This window comes from Pseudophryne corroboree, chromosome 4, assembly GCF_028390025.1.
Source record: "Pseudophryne corroboree isolate aPseCor3 chromosome 4, aPseCor3.hap2, whole genome shotgun sequence".
Lineage (NCBI taxonomy): Eukaryota > Metazoa > Chordata > Amphibia > Anura > Myobatrachidae > Pseudophryne > Pseudophryne corroboree.
This window is the reverse complement of record NC_086447.1, coordinates 714,186,551-714,206,702: the sequence shown is the minus strand read 5'-3', so window position 1 is coordinate 714,206,702 and position 20,152 is coordinate 714,186,551. Positions and strand designations below refer to the sequence as shown.

General features: G+C 46.3%; 1 protein-coding gene across 2 annotated transcripts in view; it reads left to right on the top strand.

The window, feature by feature from the left end:
• HEATR5B (HEAT repeat containing 5B) overlaps positions 1-20,152 on the top strand; it is a 199,365-nt gene that overhangs the window by 34,713 nt on the left and 144,500 nt on the right. For both annotated transcript variants that reach the window (XM_063917975.1, XM_063917976.1), the window contains exons 3-6: positions 2,367-2,578; positions 4,623-4,731; positions 5,130-5,279; positions 5,890-6,061. In XM_063917975.1, the coding sequence (XP_063774045.1) occupies positions 2,367-2,578; positions 4,623-4,731; positions 5,130-5,279; positions 5,890-6,061 (643 nt within the window). The remainder of the gene's footprint in view (positions 1-2,366; positions 2,579-4,622; positions 4,732-5,129; positions 5,280-5,889; positions 6,062-20,152) is intronic.

Below are 20,152 nucleotides of genomic sequence, written 5' to 3'. Positions count from 1 at the left end.
GTATGTGTCGGCAGCCTTGCCTGTTCCTAAGTCTCTGAAGGCCTACTCTACAAGATAGGTGGGGTCTTCCTGGGCGGCTGCCCGTGGAGTCTCGGCCTTGCAATTGTGCCGAGCTGCTACCTGGTCGGAGAAGAACACTTTTGTGAAGTTCTACAAGTTTGATACCCTGGCCAAAGAGGATACCCAGTTCGGGCAGATGGTGCTGCAGAAGTTTCTGCACATTTCCTGCCCATTCTGGAAGATTTTGGACGTCCCCGTTGTACTAGATTCCCCCAATATCCCTTATGGATGCTAGAGAAAATAGGATTTTAAATTACCTACCGGTAAATCTTTTTCTCATAGTCCATAAGGAATATTGGGCGCCCGCCTCAGTGCGTTGACTTTTTTCTGCAGGTTCTCTTTTATGTGGTTACATGTTCAGTTGTTGTTGTTGTTACCAGCTGTTGCTGGTTGTTGTATGTTAGTGATGTGCTGGTATATAACTATCACCACTCGTTGTTTTCATGTTCCTTCTCTCATATACAGTATGTTCTTTCTCCTTCGGGTACTGTTTTACCTATAACTGCCTGTGGGAGTGGGAATAGAGGGGAGGAGCCTGCACACCCAGTGAAAAAATGCAAACTGCACCGGCTCCTTTTGGACCCCGTCTATACCCCATCATACTAGATTCCCCCAATATCCCTTATGGACTGCAAGAAAAGGATTTACCTCCTAGGATTAAAATCCTAGCTTTCTATTCCTCCCCCATATTAATTGGCACCATCCCATGGCTATTTTTTACAATAATGCTATATGGCAGTGGTTCCCAAACTCTGTTCTCAAGGCACCCTAATAGTCCAGGTTTTAAGGATATCCATGCTTTATCATAGGTGATATAAATAGTACCCAGTCAGTTTAATTATATCATCTGTGCACATGTTTTTGTATCATGGACTATTTGTGTGTCTTGATGACCAAGTATAGGAAACCCTGCTATAAGGGGTAAGTTGCCCTAAGGTGGGTACTAGCTTTACAATGATTATCTGTAGGATTAAAATTTTGTTTCTTACAAAGGGCGGTATCCAATTACCCATGGTCATAGACTGCGGGTGATTGCTTTGCGGGGGGCTATCCTATTAGTCCCGATAAGCCGACACGAGCCACGGCTTATTGAGGATTTTGTTTCACCTGTCTCGAATTTTCATGGCTGTGGCGGTGAAAACACACGTTTCACTGAACCTGTGTGTTTTCGCACAAAAAAGTTTTTAGTTTTTTTTACGGGAGGTCTAATTTGGTACATAGTGAAAAACTCCGGTTTTTACCCTTTCCCAGATTCCCTCTACTTTCTCCCTCGTCCTCTCGACCCATAATAATCCTTTATTTGCTTAAGCAGCACTATTTGAGCAGCGTACAATCACTGCATTACCCTACAAGCATGATAACATATTTGTTGGTATGTTAGTCTTGTATTCTCATACAGTTCTTTCTTTTGTACTATATCCCTATAGATCAGGCATGTCCAAACTGCAGCCCTCCAGCTGTTGTGAAACTACATATCCCAGCATGCCCTGACACAGTTTGCTGTCAGAGAATGCTAAAGCTGTGTCAGGGCATGCTGGGATGTGTAGTTACTCAACAGCTGGAGGGCCACAGTTTGGACATGCCTGCTATAGATTGTAAGCTCCTACGAGCAGTGCCCTCTTCCCTTTTGTTTTTCTCTATATAAGTATGCTAACTGTTCACTGTAATTTATGTATCTATGTGAACTTATATACTGTATGTACTTAAGTATCCTGTTAATTTTATCCGCCGGCGCTACTGAACTCTTGTGGCGCATTATAAATAAAAGATTATCGTAATGCGTTATATTTCCTAATTTGTTTTTAACCCTTTGTGTCTTTCCCATAACCCCACTCCTTCCCGGTCCTTTAGAATGTAATACCTACCTCCCTCTTGCTTCATCCCTCCACCCTATGCTAATGTAACTGAGCTGATGGGTATATGCACATAATTATGCCTATAGATGCAAACATGTCTTTACATGTGTTTACCCTTTTTTGTCATTGCTCTGTATGATTCTGCAGATCTTTGTGGTGCCCTATAAATAAATGCTGCTGCTGATAATTTCACAACATTTTACAGTTCTTGCTTTAATGTGCTGTATAATATAGCTCATAACTGTGTTCGAGTGATTGGTGTTATATCCTAACCTATTTAAAATCTGTGACCATATCATTCATTTGTAGATTTGAGACAAACTAATTTTGATTGTTGACGCTACAATCATCATTATAACTTGTAGTGATTTTCTGTTTGGATAAAGTACGAAAATTGTTTACAGCTGAATTTAATCCTATAAAAATTTATCATGCCTGTTTCTATTACAGACAGACATCAAAGAGAACCAGAAGAAACTTGTGGAACAGCTTACCGGGCTCATAAGTAGCTCCCCTGGACCACCCACCCGCAAACTGCTAGCCAAGAATCTTGCCACACTCTATAGTATTGGAGACACCTACACTGTCTTCCAAACATTGGATAAGTGCAATGAAATGATAAAGAGCAAAGATGACACTGCTGCCTATCTACCAACCAAGCTGTAAGTCTTAAAGCATTGTTGTTTAGGATTGCTGTACTCTTTTTGGATGAAGACCATGAATTATTGTGCACAGTGTTTATCTTCCTAGGCTACAAATTCAGATCATGTAGAGTGTGTTTTATGATTATGTGATGTAAAGCTCAGTGTATTTCTAATGCTTAGAAATGTCATGTTCCTGATGCTTTATCATTACTTTTCTTGCTTGCAACTGACTATTATTCAAGCTGCTGCAAAACTGAGCTGTATTAAATCTTGCAGTAGCCTAAGTGTGCTGAAAGGTGATCGCTCTCCTGGGGAATCAATTATACGTGTCTCTGAATAAAACCTGCAGTATCAAGTTTGTCGTTCAGTCTCCAGAGCAACCACAATAGTTTCCATTGAATTGAATGTTACCTTGACAGCAAAGATTTGTTTCTGGCTGTTGTGCAGAGGTTTAAATCTTGATATTGCCCTTGCTTCTTCCTATGCACAGTAAGAGCTCACTCCAAGGGGGGTGTCTAAATAGCCAAGATAACTTTAGCCATGAACATGAATCGCATTATCACACCTATCTCCCCAAAAAATAACATATAGCAGACTGTGCACTCCCGTTTTTTGCACATATCTTATTACAAAATGTCAAAAACTGGATTTTCGCGACAATTCTAGTTGGCAAAACCAGAGAAAAGTATAGGAGAAAATGGGAAAATCTGCCTGAACCCCCCCCCCCCCCCCCCAAAAGCTGGAAAACATTATAGAAGTCTGTTAGTGGCCATAATAAAACTCTTTGGGTCAAATGGCTGTTATGTGCATGTTTTTTAAAAAATGTGACAAAATGCTAGAAAGCTATTTTTTTTTTTATTTTTTTTAGCAAAATAAGTGCTCTCATTAAATTTGGGGTACATAAAAATGGGTGTAAGTATATATTTGGGTCATTTCAGGGGACTTTTGTTTTTTTTAAAGTGGAAACAGACAGATTGCTCCCATCTGCAAGTCTAAAAACACTAGTCCCACTCCTAAAGCACCCCAATATACCTGCTCCATACCTTGTACCCCAATTTCCATCACTTTGCATTTTTTGACCCCAAAAATGACATGTCATTATTGGCCAATTAAAAGTGATTAAAAACATCTAAGCGCCTAATTTAGTCATCCAGGGGGGTGTCCCAGGGGCTCTGAACCAAGGGGGTCATTCCGACGCGTTCCCACTCAGCGGTTCTTCGCTGCGGTGCGAACGGGTCAGAAATGTGTATGCGCGGCGGACGCATTGCATGCGCGCGCCGTTGCCCATCATAGGTCGTCGCCGGGCAGCGACGCCGCCTGCGAGAAAAGTGATCGCAGCATCAATCGCAAGAAGACGGACAGACGGGAGGCGTTCCGGGGCAGATACTCACCGTTTTCCAGGCATGGTGAGGCAAATGCTGGTGGATACAGGCATTTGGAGGGCGGGTGTTTGACGTCACTTCCGGGACCTTCGTCGCTGGATCCGTCGCACTGGGTAAGTAACTAATACCCTGGTCTTGTTTTGCAGGAAACTTTTTTTAGCATAGCGGGGCTGCACAAGCGATCGCAGCCCTGCTATTCTAAAATACACTCCCGCATAGACGGCGTCAAGTTGATCGCATGAGCAGCAAAAATCCCCATAATTTTACCATAAAATAGGGATTTTGCACTACTTATCCCTTACTCACGACGATGAAGAGAAATCCACGATAAACCCTATGGAGACATTTTTTTGGCAATAACTTTTTGCAGCTAATTGGATACTGAGTTATCGCAGCTAATTTGATACCCCCAAGAGAAATACTATAGAGGTGAAGACAGAAATCTGAATTTTAGATATGTTCACTCTTTTGTACTCTTTTGTAAAAAATAAAGGAAAATTTATGTAACAGATTTGTGTTTCCCCTGTCTTGTTAGTGTGAGTGAGTCATTAGGGTATGGGAGCTTATAAAGGGTTTTCAGAAACTGGGCTGTGTAGATGGAATATAGCACAGTACTGGTTTACTATTAATTATGATTCACCTGTAAATATGCATTGACTGTGATTATGTCTGCCTTCTAGGGCCGCTGTTGCTTGTGTAGGAGCATTTTATGAAAAGATGGGCAGGATGTTGGGCAGCTCATTTCATGACACTGTAAATAATCTGCTGAAGTCCCTGAAAAGTGCAGAGGTAAGTAATATTTTTGCCATCTGGCCACATTGCAGTTTAGTGTATTGTCAGACTACTAATTAGGGAGATTGTCATCAATCAATTAATAAGGGTATCATTTGTTTTTTGTTAATTAATGAATGCCTGTTTCTTAATGTACATTGTCATCATTTGTAGGTGCATGGGGAAATATTTGTAGATGCAGTCACAGGTAACTGGTTTCAGGGTAGTTCTGTTACAGCTCTGTGGTCAGCAAGTTCAATGGGGATATAAGATAAGAAAATTTGGAGTCCTGAAGTTTGTTCTATGATTTAAATGGACCCAGGCAAATCTTCCCAAGTTTCCGAAGCATTTAATTATGCAAGTTGAGAAATCGATTTGCTCTTCATTGAAAAGTCTGTCATTTTTGTCTTGTCCAGTCACAGGGACGCAGTGAAATCTTAATGAGCTTGCAGAAAGTGCTTAATGGTCTTGGAGGGGCTGCATCTTCAAGCCACAGGGACATCTACAAAAATACTCGATCCTTTTTGACAGACAGGTCTATGGCTGTCCGATGTGCTGTAGCCAAGGTAAGCAGCAGTGTTTTTATGTCAGTCATAATTTTTGCATGTATGTGTGTACAATGTGGATTTTTGTAATATACTACTGTAACAAAGATTACAGTCTTCTACTGAACACTTGCTGTGATTTGCAAAACCTCCTTAAAATATACAACCTTATATCAATTAAGGATAGTCACACCCATGTTACATACCGTGTTGTAAAAGGTTTCCACAACTCCCACTTATTTTGTTTTCTCTTGCAGTAGAGAACATGTTTAGGTCATACTTGCCTACCTGACCCTCTCCATGAGGGAGAAAATGCTCAGTTCCTGGACTTTCCTGGTAATGTATGATTGCCATCACCTGTGGTGAAACACCTTTCTTATCAATTAACTAGCTCACCACAGGTTATGGCAATCATACATTACCGGGAAAGTCCAGGAACAGAGCATTTTCTCCCTCATGGAGAGGGTCAGGTAGGCAAGTATGGTTTAGGTGTAAAATGTGGGAAAAGCTAGTGTATTATTTGTGGTATGGAACACTTGGAATGCCTTTGGGATTATGACCATGATTTAAATAAAAGGGCAGATAATTGAAATCTTTATGTCCATATAGTAATTTGTGTGTTTGCCCTCAGTGCTTGCTGGAGCTTCAGAGTGAGGCTGTGTTTATGTGGACTGCAGAGCTAGAGAATGTAGCAACGCTTTGTTTCAAGGCACTAGAAGGTTCTAACTATGGCGTCAGAGTTGCGGTGTCTAAACTTCTGGGAACGGTTATGGCTACAGCATTGATGCCAAAACAGGCAGCAGGTAGGTTTACAGCAATTCTGGCCTACTCTTATAGTCTGTATGGACAACTATTTGTCATGGCGCCTGCAAGTAATTAATCTTAAATAAAGAAATTGGTCTGGGGTTGTTGCTTATAGTGGGGATGGTTCGATGTACAGTAACATACATAAAAAGGATAAAATGGAGTGAATAAGAAAAGAATAGTACTTACTGCAATTCGTATTTGTCCACAATTCCTACCATTTCTCTTTCAGCAAGGCTGGAGGGACATGGGATTGCAGGATAGCTTGGAGTTTGGCATGTAAACAACTGTAACATTAATTTTAAGTTCCTCCCTCTGCTCCCCATAATGCCAGGTTCTTTCAGGTGCCTCAGAAGATAGGGTATGATTTACACTTTGGCTGTACAATTCTCCAGACAGGCAGCCTGAGCGTTCTCTCCTCTGAGAATGGCTGTTGAACGTCCCATGGTCCAGTGTTCCCCAGCCTTGCTAAAAGAGAAAAGAGGATTTTTGGTCACCTATTGTTTAATCCTTTTCTCTGAAGCAGGCTGGGAAACACTTGACCATGGGAATGCAGGTTGGCTGGAGGAGTTGACACTTGAACTACTGTAACTTTAAATCTAAGCTCCTCCCCCCTGCAACCCCATAATGCCAGTACGTCTTTAAAAGAGTCCAGATGGAGTAGCAGTAATCCAGTGAAACTGTTATAACAATCAAACAAACCAGTAGGGAAAATATGGTGCAGAACCAAACCTCGCAAGAGGTGTGAGGGAGGGAACGTAGTGTTCCCAATCCTGCTTCAGAGAAAAGGATTCAATTGTAAGTGACCAAAAATCCTATTTCTCTTTCAGCAAGGCTGGGGAACACTGGACCATGGGACTTTCAACAGCCGTCCTCAGTGGAGGGAACGCTCAGGCAGCCTGACCAGAGAGGTGTACCCCCAAAGTGGGTGCTGCTGGAGGCAAAAACCTGGAAACGGTAAAAACATGTGGACAGAGAACCAGAGAGCTGCCGACAGGCCTGTTCCACCAAAGTCTTGTGTCGTGCTGCCCTGGAGATCGCCACTGCCCTTGCGGTATGGGCATTGTAAATAACAAGCAGAGAATCTGTGTGACAGACAGAAAATAGGATTTTAATTACCTACCGGTAAATCCTTTTCTCTAACGTCCTAGTGGATGCTGGGGACTCCGAAAGGACCATGGGGAATAGCGGCTCCGCAGGAGACTGGGCACAAAGTAAAAGCTTTAGGACTAGCTGGTGTGCACTGGCTCCTCCCCCTATGACCCTCCTCCAAGCCTCAGTTAGATTTTGTGCCCGAACAAGAAGGGTGCAATCTAGGTGGCTCTCCTGAGCTGCTTAGAGTAAAAGTTTAAATAGGTTTTTTATTTTCAGTGAGACCTGCTGGCAACAGGCTCACTGCATCGAGGGACTTAGGGGAGAGAAACGAACTCACCTGCGTGCAGAGTGGATTGGGTTTCTTAGGCTACTGGACATTAGCTCCAGAGGGACGATCACAGGCCCAGCCATGGATGGGTCCCGGAGCCGCGCCGCCGGCCCCCTTACAGATGCTGAAGCAAGAAGAGGTCCATAAATCGGCGGCAGAAGACTTTCCTGTCTTCATAAGGTAGCGCACAGCACTGCAGCTGTGCGCCATTGCTCTCAGCACACTTCACACTCCGGTCACTGAGGGTGCAGGACGCTGGGGGGGGGCGTCCTGGGAAGCAATGAATTTACCTTAGTTGGCGAAAAATACATCACATATAGCTCCTGGGCTATATGGATGTATTTAACCCCTGCCAGTTTTCCAGAAAAAAGCGGGAGAAGAGCCCGCCGTGAAGGGGGCGGGTCCTATCTCCTCAGCACACAGCGCCATTTTTCCCACACAGCTCCGCTGGTAGGAAGGCTCCCAGAATCTCCCCTGCATCCTGCAACTACAGAAACAGGGTAAAAAAGAGAGGGGGGCACTTATTTGGCAAAATAACAGATAAGCAGCTATAAGGGATAGACACTTATTGTAAGGTTGTCCCTATACATATATAGCGCTCTGGTGTGTGCTGGCAAACTCTCCCTCTGTCTCCCCAAAGGGCTAAGTGGGTCCTGTCCTCTATCAGAGCATTCCCTGTGTGTGTGCTGGGTGTCGGTACGTGTGTGTCGACATGTATGAGGAGGAAAATGATGTGGAGGCGGAGCAATTGCCTATAATGGTGATGTCACCCCCTAGGGAGTCGACACCTGAATGGATGGCCGTAATTAAGGAATTACGTGACAGTGTCGGCACGTTACAGAAAACTGTTGACGACATGAGACAGCCGGCAGCTCAGTTAGTGCCTGTCCAGGCGTCTCAAACACCGTCAGGGGCTATTAAACGCCCGTTACCTCAGTGGGTCGACACGGACCCAGACACAGACACTGACTCCAGTGTCGACGGTGAAGAAACAAACGTATTTTCCAGTAGGGCCACACGTTACATGATCACGGCAATGAAGGAGGTTTTGCACATCTCTGATACTGCAAGTACCACAAAAAGGGGTATTATGTGGGGTGTAAAAAAACTACCCGTAGTTTTTCCTGAATTAGATGAATTGAATGAAGTGTGTGATGAAGCGTGGGTTACCCCCGACAGAAAACTGCTAATTTCTAAAAAATTATTGGCACTATATCCCTTCCCACCAGAGGTTAGGGCTCGTTGGGAAACACCTCCTAGGGTGGATAAGGCGCTCACACGCTTATCAAAACAAGTGGCGTTACCGTCTCCAGAAACGGCCGCCCTTAAGGAGCCAGCAGATAGGAGGCTGGAAAATATCCTTAAAAGTATATACACACATACTGGTGTTATACTGCGACCAGCAGTCGCCTCAGCCTGGATGTGCAGTGCTGGGGTGGCTTGGTCGGATTCCCTGACTGAAAATATTGATACCCTGGACAGGGACAATATATTATTGACTATAGAGCATTTAAAGGATGCATTCCTATATATGCGAGATGCACAGAGAGACATTTGCACTCTGGCATCAAGAGTAAGTGCGATGTCCATTTCTGCCAGAAGAGGATTATGGACGCAACAGTGGTCAGGGGATGCGGATTCCAAACGGCATATGGAAGTATTGCCGTATAAAGGGGAGGAGTTATTTGGGGGCGGTCTATTGGACCTGGTGGCCACGGCAACGGCTGGGAAATCCACCTTTTTACCCCAAGTCACCTCGCAGCAGAAAAAGATACCGCCTTTTCAGGCTCAGTCCTTTCGTCCCCATAAGGGCAAGCGGGCAAAAGGCCACTCATATCTGCCCCGGGGCAGAGGAAGGGGAAAAAGACTACAACAGACAGCTTCTTCCCACGACCAGAAGCCCTCCCCCGCTTCTGCCAAGTTCTCAGCATGACGCTGGGGCCTTACAAGCGGACTCAGGCACGGTGGGGGCCCGTCTCAAGAATTTCAGCGCGCAGTGGGCTCACTCGCAAGTGGACCACTGGATCCTGCAGGTAGTATCTCAGGGGGACTACATGGTGTCTCTGGACATCAAGGATGCTTACCTCCATGTCCCAATTTGCCCTTCTCACCAAGGGTACCTCAGGTTTGTGGTACAGAACTGTCACTATCAGTTTCAGACGCTGCCGTTTGGATTGTCCACGGCACCCCGGGTCTTTACCAAGGTAATGGCCGAAATGATGATTCTTCTTCGAAGAAAAGGCGTCTTAATTATCCCTTACTTGGACGATCTCCTGATAAGGGCACGGTCCAGAGAACAGTTAGAGGTCGGAGTAGCACTATCGCAAATAGTACTACGACAGCACGGGTGGATTCTATATATTCCAAAATCGCAGCTGATTCCGACGACACGTCTGCTGTTCCTAGGGATGATTCTGGACACAGTCCAGAAAAAGGTGTTTCTCCCGGAAGAGAAAGCCAGGGAGTTATCCGACCTAGTCAGGAAACTCCTAAGACCAGGCCAGGTGTCAGTGCATCAGTGCACAAGGGTCCTGGGAAAGATGGTGGCTTCTTACGAAGCGATTCCATTCGGCAGATTCCACGCAAGAACTTTTCAGTTGGATCTGCTAGACAAATGGTCCGGATCGCATCTTCAAATGCATCAGCGGATAACCCTGTCTCCAAGGACAAGGGTGTCTCTCCTGTGGTGGTTACAGAGTGCTCATCTCCTAGAGGGCCGCAGATTCGGCATTCAGGATTGGGTCCTGGTGACCACGGATGCCAGCCTGAGAGGCTGGGGAGCAGTCACACAGGGAAAAAATTTCAAGGGCTTGTGGTCAAGCATGGAATTGTCACTTCACATAAATATCCTGGAACTAAGGGCCATTTACAATGCCCTAAGTCAGGCAAGGCCTCTGCTTCAGGGTCAGCCAGTATTGATCCAGTCGGACAACATCACGGCAGTCGCCCACGTAAACAGACAGGGCGGCACAAGAAGCAGGAGGGCAATGACGGAAGTGGCAAGGATTCTTCGCTGGGCGGAAAATCATGTGATAGCACTGTCAGCAGTGTTCATTCCGGGAGTGGACAACTGGGAAGCAGACTTCCTCAGCAGACACGATCTTCACCCGGGGGAGTGGGGACTTCACCCGGAAGTCTTCCACATGATTGTAAACCGTTGGGAAAAACCAAAGGTGGACATGGTGGCGTCTCGCCTCAACAGAAAACTGGACAGATATTGTTCCAGGTCAAGGGACCCTCAGGCAATAGCTGTGGACGCTCTGGTAACACCGTGGGTGTACCGGTCAGTGTATGTGTTCCCTCCTCTTCCTCTCATACCAAAAGTACTGAGAATCATAAGAAGGAGAGGAGTAAAGACTATACTCGTGGCTCCGGATTGGCCAAGAAGGACTTGGTACCCGGAAATTCAAGAGATACTCACGGAAGACCCGTGGCCTCTACCTCTAAGACAGGACCTGCTCCAGCAGGGACCATGTCTGTTCCAAGACTTACCGCGGCTGCGTTTGACGGCATGGCGGTTGAACGCCGGATCCTGAAGGAAAAAGGCATTCCGGATGAAGTCATCCCTACCCTGATCAAAGCCAGGAAGGATGTAACCGTACAACATTATCACCGTATTTGGCGTAAATATGTTGCGTGGTGCGAGGCCAGGAAGGCCCCTACGGAGGAATTTCAACTGGGTCGATTCCTGCATTTCCTGCAAACAGGACTGTCTATGGGCCTCAAATTACGGTCCATTAAGGTTCAAATTTCGGCCCTGTCGATATTCTTCCAAAAAGAACTAGCTTCTGTACCTGAAGTTCAGACGTTTGTCAAGGGAGTACTGCATATACAGCCTCCTTTTGTGCCTCCAGTGGCACCTTGGGATCTCAATGTAGTGTTGGGATTCCTAAAATCACATTGGTTTGAACCACTCACCACTGTGGACTTGAAGTATCTCACTTGGAAAGTGGTAATGCTGTTAGCCCTGGCTTCAGCCAGGCGTGTATCAGAATTGGCGGCTTTATCCTATAAAAGCCCTTACCTAATTTTTCATACGGACAGGGCAGAATTGAGGACTCGTCCTCAATTTCTCCCTAAGGTGGTTTCAGCATTTCACTTAAACCAACCTATCGTGGTGCCTGCGGCTACTAGGGACTTGGAGGATTCCAAGTTGCTGGACGTAGTCAGGGCCCTGAAAATATATGTTTCCAGGACGGCTGGAGTCAGAAAATCTGACTCGCTGTTTATCCTGTATGCACCCAACAAGCTGGGTGCTCCTGCTTCTAAGCAGACGATTGCTCGTTGGATTTGTAGTACAATTCAGCTTGCACATTCTGTGGCAGGCCTGCCACAGCCAAAATCTATAAAAGCCCATTCCACACGGAAAGTGGGCTCATCTTGGGCGGCTGCCCGAGGGGTCTCGGCTTTACAACTTTGCCGAGCAGCTACTTGGTCAGGGGCAAACACGTTTGCTAAATTCTACAAATTTGATACCCTGGCTGAGGAGGACCTGGAGTTCTCTCATTCGGTGCTGCAGAGTCATCCGCACTCTCCCGCCCGTTTGGGAGCTTTGGTATAATCCCCATGGTCCTTTCGGAGTCCCCAGCATCCACTAGGACGTTAGAGAAAATAAGAATTTACTTACCGATAATTCTATTTCTCATAGTCCGTAGTGGATGCTGGGCGCCCATCCCAAGTGCGGATTGTCTGCATTACTTGTACATAGTTATTGTTACAAAAATCGGGTTATTGTTGTTGTGAGCCATCTTTTCAGAGGCTCCTTCTGTTATCATGCTGTTAACTGGGTTCAGATCACAAGTTGTACGGTGTGATTGGTGTGGCTGGTAATGAGTCTTACCCGGGATTCAAAATCCTTCCTTATTGTGTACGCTCGTCCGGGCACAGTATCCTAACTGAGGCTTGGAGGAGGGTCATAGGGGGAGGAGCCAGTGCACACCAGCTAGTCCTAAAGCTTTTACTTTGTGCCCAGTCTCCTGCGGAGCCGCTATTCCCCATGGTCCTTTCGGAGTCCCCAGCATCCACTACGGACTATGAGAAATAGAATTATCGGTAAGTAAATTCTTATTTTCTCGTAGTCCGTAGGGGGTACTGGGAATCCATTTAGTACCATGGGGTATAGACTGGTCCACTAGGAACCTTGGGCACTTTAAGAATTTGATAGTGTGCGCTGGCTCCTCCCTCTATGCCCCTCCTACCAGACTCAGTCTAGGAAACTGTGCCTGAGTAGGCGGACAGACTTTTGAGAGAAGGATAGATAAGGAAAGTGGTGAGATTACGAACCAGCACACACAAAACAAGAGGAAAGCCATGCTAATCAAACTTGAAACCAGGAACAGCAACAGCTGAACCAAACAACATTACTGAACCAAGTAACAGTGCAGGAAGAATGAAGCACCTGGCGGGCGCCCAGTATCCCTTACAGACTACGAGAAAAGGATTTACCGGTAGGTAATTAGAATCCTATTTTCTCTGACGTCCTAGTGGATGCTGGGGACTCCGAAAGGACCATGGGGAATAGCGGCTCCGCAGGAGACTGGGCACAAAAGTAAAAGCTTTAGGACTACCTGGTGTGCACTGGCTCCTCCCCCTATGACCCTCCTCCAAGCCTCAGTTAGATTTTTGTGCCCGAACGAGAAGGGTGCTCACTAGGTGGCTCTCCTGAGCTGCTTAGTAAAAAAGTTTAAGTATAGGTTTTTTATTTTCAGTGAATCCTGCTGGCAACAGGTTCACTGCACCGAGGGACTAAGGGGAGAAGAAGCGAACTCACCTGCGTGCAGAGTGGATTGGGCTTCTTAGGCTACTGGACATTAGCTCCAGAGGGACGATCACAGGCCCAGCCATGGATGGGTCCCAGAGCCGCGCCGCCGGCCCCCTTACAGAGCCAGAAGACTGAAGAGGTCCGGAAAATCGGCGGCAGAAGACGTCCTGTCTTCAATAAGGTAGCGCACAGCACTGCAGCTGTGCGCCATTGCTCTCAGCACACTTCACACTCCGGTCACTGAGGGTGCAGGGCGCTGGGGGGGGGCGCCCTGAGACGCAATAAAAACACCTTATATGGCAAAAAATACATCACATATAGCTCCTGGGCTATATGGATGCATTTAACCCCTGCCAATTTTTCCTTAAAAAAGCGGGAGAAAGGCCGCCGAGAAGGGGGCGGAACCTATCTCCTCAGCACACTGGCGCCATTTTTCCTCACAGCTCCGTTGGAGGGAAGCTCCCTGACTCTCCCCTGCAGTCCTGCACTACAGAAACAGGGTAAAACAAGAGAGGGGGGCACTAATTTGGCAGATAAATCTATACAGCAGCTATATAAGGGAAAAACACTTATATAAGGTTATCCCTGTATATATATAGCGCTCTGGTGTGTGCTGGCAAACTCTCCCTCTGTCTCCCCAAAGGGCTAGTGGGGTCCTGTCCTCTATCAGAGCATTCCCTGTGTGTGTGCTGTGTGTCGGTACGTTGTGTCGACATGTATGAGGAGGAAAATGGTATGGAGGCGGAGCAATTGCCTGTAATAGTGATGTCACCCCCTAGGGAGTCGACACCTGACTGGATGGTCTTATGGAAGGAATTACGTGATAGTGTCAGCACTTTACAAAAGACTGTTGACGACATGAGACAGCCGGCAAATCAGTTATTACCTGTACAGGCGTCTCAAACACCGTCAGGGGCTCTAAAGCGCCCGTTACCTCAGATGGTCGACACAGACCCAGACACGGACACTGACTCCAGTGTCGACGGTGAGGAAACAAACGTATTTTCCAGTAGGGCCACACGTTACATGATCACGGCAATGAAGGAGGTTTTGAACATTTCTGATACTACAAGTACCACAAAAAAGGGTATTATGTGGGGTGTGAAAAAACTACCCGTAGTTTTTCCTGAATCAGATGAATTAAATGAGGTGTGTGATGAAGCGTGGGTTTCCCCCGATAAAAAACTGCTAATTTCTAAAAAATTATTGGCATTATACCCTTTCCCGCCAGAGGTTAGGGCGCGTTGGGAAACACCCCCTAGGGTAGATAAGGCGCTCACACGCTTATCAAAACAAGTGGCGTTACCGTCTCCTGATACGGCCGCCCTCAAGGAACCAGCTGATAGGAAGCTGGAAAATATCCTAAAAAGTATATACACACATACTGGTATTATACTGCGACCAGCAATCGCCTCAGCCTGGATGTGCAGTGCTGGGGTGGCTTGGTCGGATTCCCTGACTGAAAATATTGATACCCTGGACAGGGACAGTATATTATTGACTATAGAGCATTTAAAGGATGCATTTCTATATATGCGAGATGCACAGAGGGATATTTGCACTCTGGCATCAAGAGTAAGTGCGCTGTCCATTTCTGCCAGAAGAGGGTTATGGACGCGACAGTGGTCAGGTGATGCGGATTCCAAACGGCATATGGAAGTATTGCCGTATAAAGGGGAGGAGTTATTTGGGGTCGGTCTATCGGACCTGGTGGCCACGGCAACGGCTGGGAAATCCACCTTTTTACCCCAGGTCACCTCTCAGCAGAAAAAGACACCGTCTTTTCAGGCTCAGTCCTTTCGTCCCCATAAGGGCAAGCGGGCAAAAGGCCACTCATATCTGCCCCGGGGCAGAGAAAGGGGAAAAAGACTGCAGCAGGCAGCCTCTTCCCAGGAACAGAAGCCCTCCCCCGCTTCTGCCAAGTCCTCAGCATGACGCTGGGGCCTTACAAGCGGACTCAGGCACGGTGGGGGCCCGTCTCAAGAATTTCAGCGCGCAGTGGGCTCACTCGCAAGTGGACCCCTGGATCCTGCAGGTAGTATCTCAGGGGTACAAATTGGAATTCGAGACGTCTCCCCCTCGCCGGTTCCTGAAGTCTGCTTTACCAACGTCTCCCTCCGACAGGGAGGCGGTATTGGAAGCCATTCACAAGCTGTATTCCCAGCAGGTGATAATCAAGGTACCCCTCCTACAACAGGGAAAGGGGTATTATTCCACGCTGTTTGTGGTACCGAAGCCGGACGGCTCGGTGAGACCTATTTTAAATCTGAAATCCTTGAACACTTACATACAAAGGTTCAAATTCAAGATGGAGTCACTCAGAGCAGTGATAGCGAACCTGGAAGAAGGGGACTATATGGTGTCTCTGGACATCAAGGATGCTTACCTCCATGTCCCAATTTGCCCTTCTCACCAAGGGTACCTCAGGTTTGTGGTACAGAACTGTCACTATCAGTTTCAGACGCTGCCGTTTGGATTGTCCACGGCACCCCGGGTCTTTACCAAGGTAATGGCCGAAATGATGATTCTTCTTCGAAGAAAAGGCGTCTTAATTATCCCTTACTTGGACGATCTCCTGATAAGGGCAAGGTCCAGAGAACAGTTAGAGGTCGGAGTAGCACTATCTCAAGTAGTACTACGACAGCACGGGTGGATTCTAAATATTCCAAAATCGCAGCTGATTCCGACGACACGTCTGCTGTTCCTAGGGATGATTCTGGACACAGTCCAGAAAAAGGTGTTTCTCCCGGAGGAGAAAGCCAGGGAGTTATCCGACTTAGTCAGGAACCTCCTAAAACCAGGCCAAGTGTCAGTGCATCAATGCACAAGGGTCCTGGGAAAAATGGTGGCTTCTTACGAAGCGATTCCATTCGGCAGATTCCACGCAAGAACTTTTCAGTGGGATCTGCTGGACAAATGGTCCGGATCGCATCTTTAAATGCATCAGCGGATAACCCTGTCTCCAAGGACAAGGGTGTCTCTCCTGTGGTGGTTACAGAGTGCTCATCTTCTAGAGGGCCGCAGATTCGGCATTCAGGACTGGGTCCTGGTGACCACGGATGCCAGCCTGAGAGGCTGGGGAGCAGTCACACAGGGAAGAAATTTCCAGGGCTTGTGGTCAAGCATGGAAACGTCACTTCACATAAATATCCTGGAACTAAGGGCCATTTACAATGCCCTAAGTCAGGCAAGGCCTCTGCTTCATGGTCAGCCGGTGTTGATCCAGTCGGACAACATCACGGCAGTCGCCCACGTAAACAGACAGGGCGGCACAAGAAGCAGGAGGGCAATGACGGAAGTTGCAAGGATTCTTCGCTGGGCGGAAAATCATGTGATAGCACTGTCAGCAGTGTTCATTCCGGGAGTGGACAACTGGGAAGCAGACTTCCTCAGCAGACACGACCTCCACCCGGGAGAGTGGGGACTTCACCCAGAAGTCTTCCACATGATTGTGAACCGTTGGGAAAAACCAAAGGTGGACATGATGACGTCCCGCCTCAACAAAAAACTGGACAGATATTGCGCCAGGTCAAGGGACCCTCAGGCAATACCTGTGGACGCTCTGGTAACACCGTGGGTGTACCAGTCAGTGTATGTGTTCCCTCCTCTGCCTCTCATACCCAAGGTACTGAGAATCATAAGAAGGAGAGGAGTAAGGACTATACTCGTGGCTCCGGATTGGCCAAGAAGGACTTGGTACCCGGAACTTCAAGAGATGCTCACGGAAGACCCGTGGCCTCTACCTCTAAGAAAGGACCTGCTCCAGCAGGGAACCTGTCTGTTCCAAGACTTACCGCGGCTGCGTTTGACGGCATGGCGGTTGAACGCCGGATCCTGAAGGAAAAAGGCATTCCGGATGAAGTCATCCCTACCCTGATCAAAGCCAGGAAGGATGTAACTGTGCAACATTATCACCGTATTTGGCGTAAATATGTTGCGTGGTGTGAGGCCAGGAAGGCCCCTACAGAGGAATTTCAACTGGGTCGTTTCCTGCATTTCCTGCAAACAGGACTGTCTATGGGCCTAAAATTAGGGTCCATTAAGGTTCAAATTTCGGCCCTGTCGATATTCTTCCAAAAAGAACTAGCTTCAGTTCCTGAAGTTCAGACGTTTGTCAAGGGGGTACTGCATATACAGCCTCCTTTTGTGCCTCCAGTGGCACCTTGGGATCTCAATGTAGTTTTGGGGTTCCTAAAATCACATTGGTTTGAACCACTCACCACTGTGGACTTAAAATATCTCACATGGAAAGTGGTAATGCTGTTAGCCCTGGCTTCAGCCAGGCGTGTCTCAGAATTGGCGGCTTTATCCTATAAAAGCCCTTACCTAATTTTTCATACGGATAGGGCAGAATTGAGGACTCGTCCTCAATTTCTCCCTAAGGTGGTTTCAGCGTTTCACTTAAACCAGCCTATTGTGGTACCTGCGGCTACTAGGGACTTGGAGGATTCCAAGTTGCTGGACGTAGTCAGGGCCCTGAAAACACACAAACTACCCACAAGGGTGTGACCCCCTGTGGAAAATCAGGAGCGCTGACCCTACTAATTATTGGAGACAAATAATGATTACAATAATACTAATTAAAATATACAAATTATAATTTATTAACATATAATGCTGCAGCATAAATGACATACATTAAAACCATAATAAATATGTATATGAGCTTCTAGTGCAAATATATATATATATAAACTTCTAGTGCAAATGCTCCACCTATACTAATAAGACAATTGAAAATTAAAAATTAACTAAAAAACCGAGGCTTGGATTTCCACCATGGATTTCATAGAGTCCACTTGATGCATTAATGGACCCGCTGATTCAGCATTTTTAGACACTAATTATATTCACGTGTCAGTAATTCATCAGTGTCCCGGAAAAATGTGTGCACACATATATTGATTCCAAATAGGCAATTACCGTATATAGTTGAATCCTTATATCACCTCAAAAGTCAGCCTGTTAGGATGATTCCAATTAAAAGAGCTCCCTCTGCTGGTGCTTGTCCATTAATTGCAGATTATCTGGAGACTGTATTTCACAGGATTTCATCCACAGATCTCCGGCTCCCTCTGCTGGCAACTGGCCGAAATTGCAGGTGAAAGGCTGATATCGTAGCCACGAGCCGGTGATCGCTTTAAACAATTAAGTGGTGATTACCACTGATGATGATGGTCCCTTCAAAAACGCGTTTCTCCGCCTTCCACACTCAGCGGCTTCCTCAGTTTGAAACTGAGGAAGCCGCTGAGTGTGGAAGGCGGAGAAACGCGTTTTTGAAGGGACCATCATCATCAGTGGTAATCACCACTTAATTGTTTAAAGCGATCACCGGCTCGTGGCTACGATATCAGCCTTTCACCTGCAATTTCGGCCAGTTGCCAGCAGAGGGAGCCGGAGATCTGTGGATGAAATCCTGTGAAATACAGTCTCCAGATAATCTGCAATTAATGGACAAGCACCAGCAGAGGGAGCTCTTTTAATTGGACTCATCCTAACAGGCTGACTTTTGAGGTGATATAAGGATTCAACTATATACGGTAATTGCCTATTTGGAATCAATATATGTGTGCACACATTTTTCCGGGACACTGATGAATTACTGACACGTGAATATAATTAGTGTCTAAAAATGCTGAATCAGCGGGTCCATTAATGCATCAAGTGGACTCTATGAAATCCATGGTGGAAATCCAAGCCTCGGTTTTTTAGTTAATTTTTAATTTTCAATTGTCTTATTAGTATAGGTGGAGCATTTGCACTAGAAGTTTATATATATATATTTGCACTAGAAGCTCATATACATATTTATTATGGTTTTAATGTATGTCATTTATGCTGCAGCATTATATGTTAATAAATTATAATTTGTATATTTTAATTAGTATTATTGTAATCATTATTTATTTGTCTCCAATAATTAGTAGGGTCAGCGCTCCTGATTTTCCACAGGGGGTCACACCCTTGTGGGTAGTTTGTGTGTTTTGTTAAATATAGGGATTGCAATTATCCCTATAATTAGGAGCAGCAGTCCTTGCTATTATTGAAATCTCCTTCAGTCCGGCAGTAACTGGCGCCTGAGAGTATACACACCTGTCCACACAATTCTAGTGTGGGGGCGGTTGTGTATACACCCAGTACGATATTTTTGATAAAGGGCCCTGAAAATAAGTTTCCAGGACGGCTGGAGTCAGAAAATCTGACTCGCTGTTTATCCTGTATGCACCCAACAAGCTGGGTGCTCCTGCTTCTAAGCAGACTATTGCTCGTTGGATTTGTAGTACAATTCAGCTTGCACATTCTGTGGCAGGCCTGCCACAGCCAAAATCTGTAAAAGCCCATTCCACACGGAAAGTGGGCTCATCTTGGGCGGCTGCCCGAGGGGTCTCGGCTTTACAACTTTGCCGAGCAGCTACTTGGTCAGGGGCAAACACGTTTGCTAAATTCTACAAATTTGATACCCTGGCTGAGGAGGACCTGGAGTTCTCTCATTCGGTGCTGCAGAGTCATCCGCACTCTCCCGCCCGTTTGGGAGCTTTGGTATAATCCCCATGGTCCTTTCGGAGTCCCCAGCATCCACTAGGACGTCAGAGAAAATAAGAATTTACTTACCGATAATTCTGTTTCTCATAGTCCGTAGTGGATGCTGGGCGCCCATCCCAAGTGCGGATTGTCTGCAATACTTGTACATAGTTATTGTTACAAAAATCGGGTTATTATTGTTGTGAGCCATCTTTTCAGAGGCTCCTCTGTTATCATGCTGTTAACTGGGTTCAGATCACAAGTTGTACGGTGTGATTGGTGTGGCTGGTATGAGTCTTACCCGGGATTCAAAATCCTTCCTTATTGTGTACGCTCGTCCGGGCACAGTATCCTAACTGAGGCTTGGAGGAGGGTCCCAGAGCC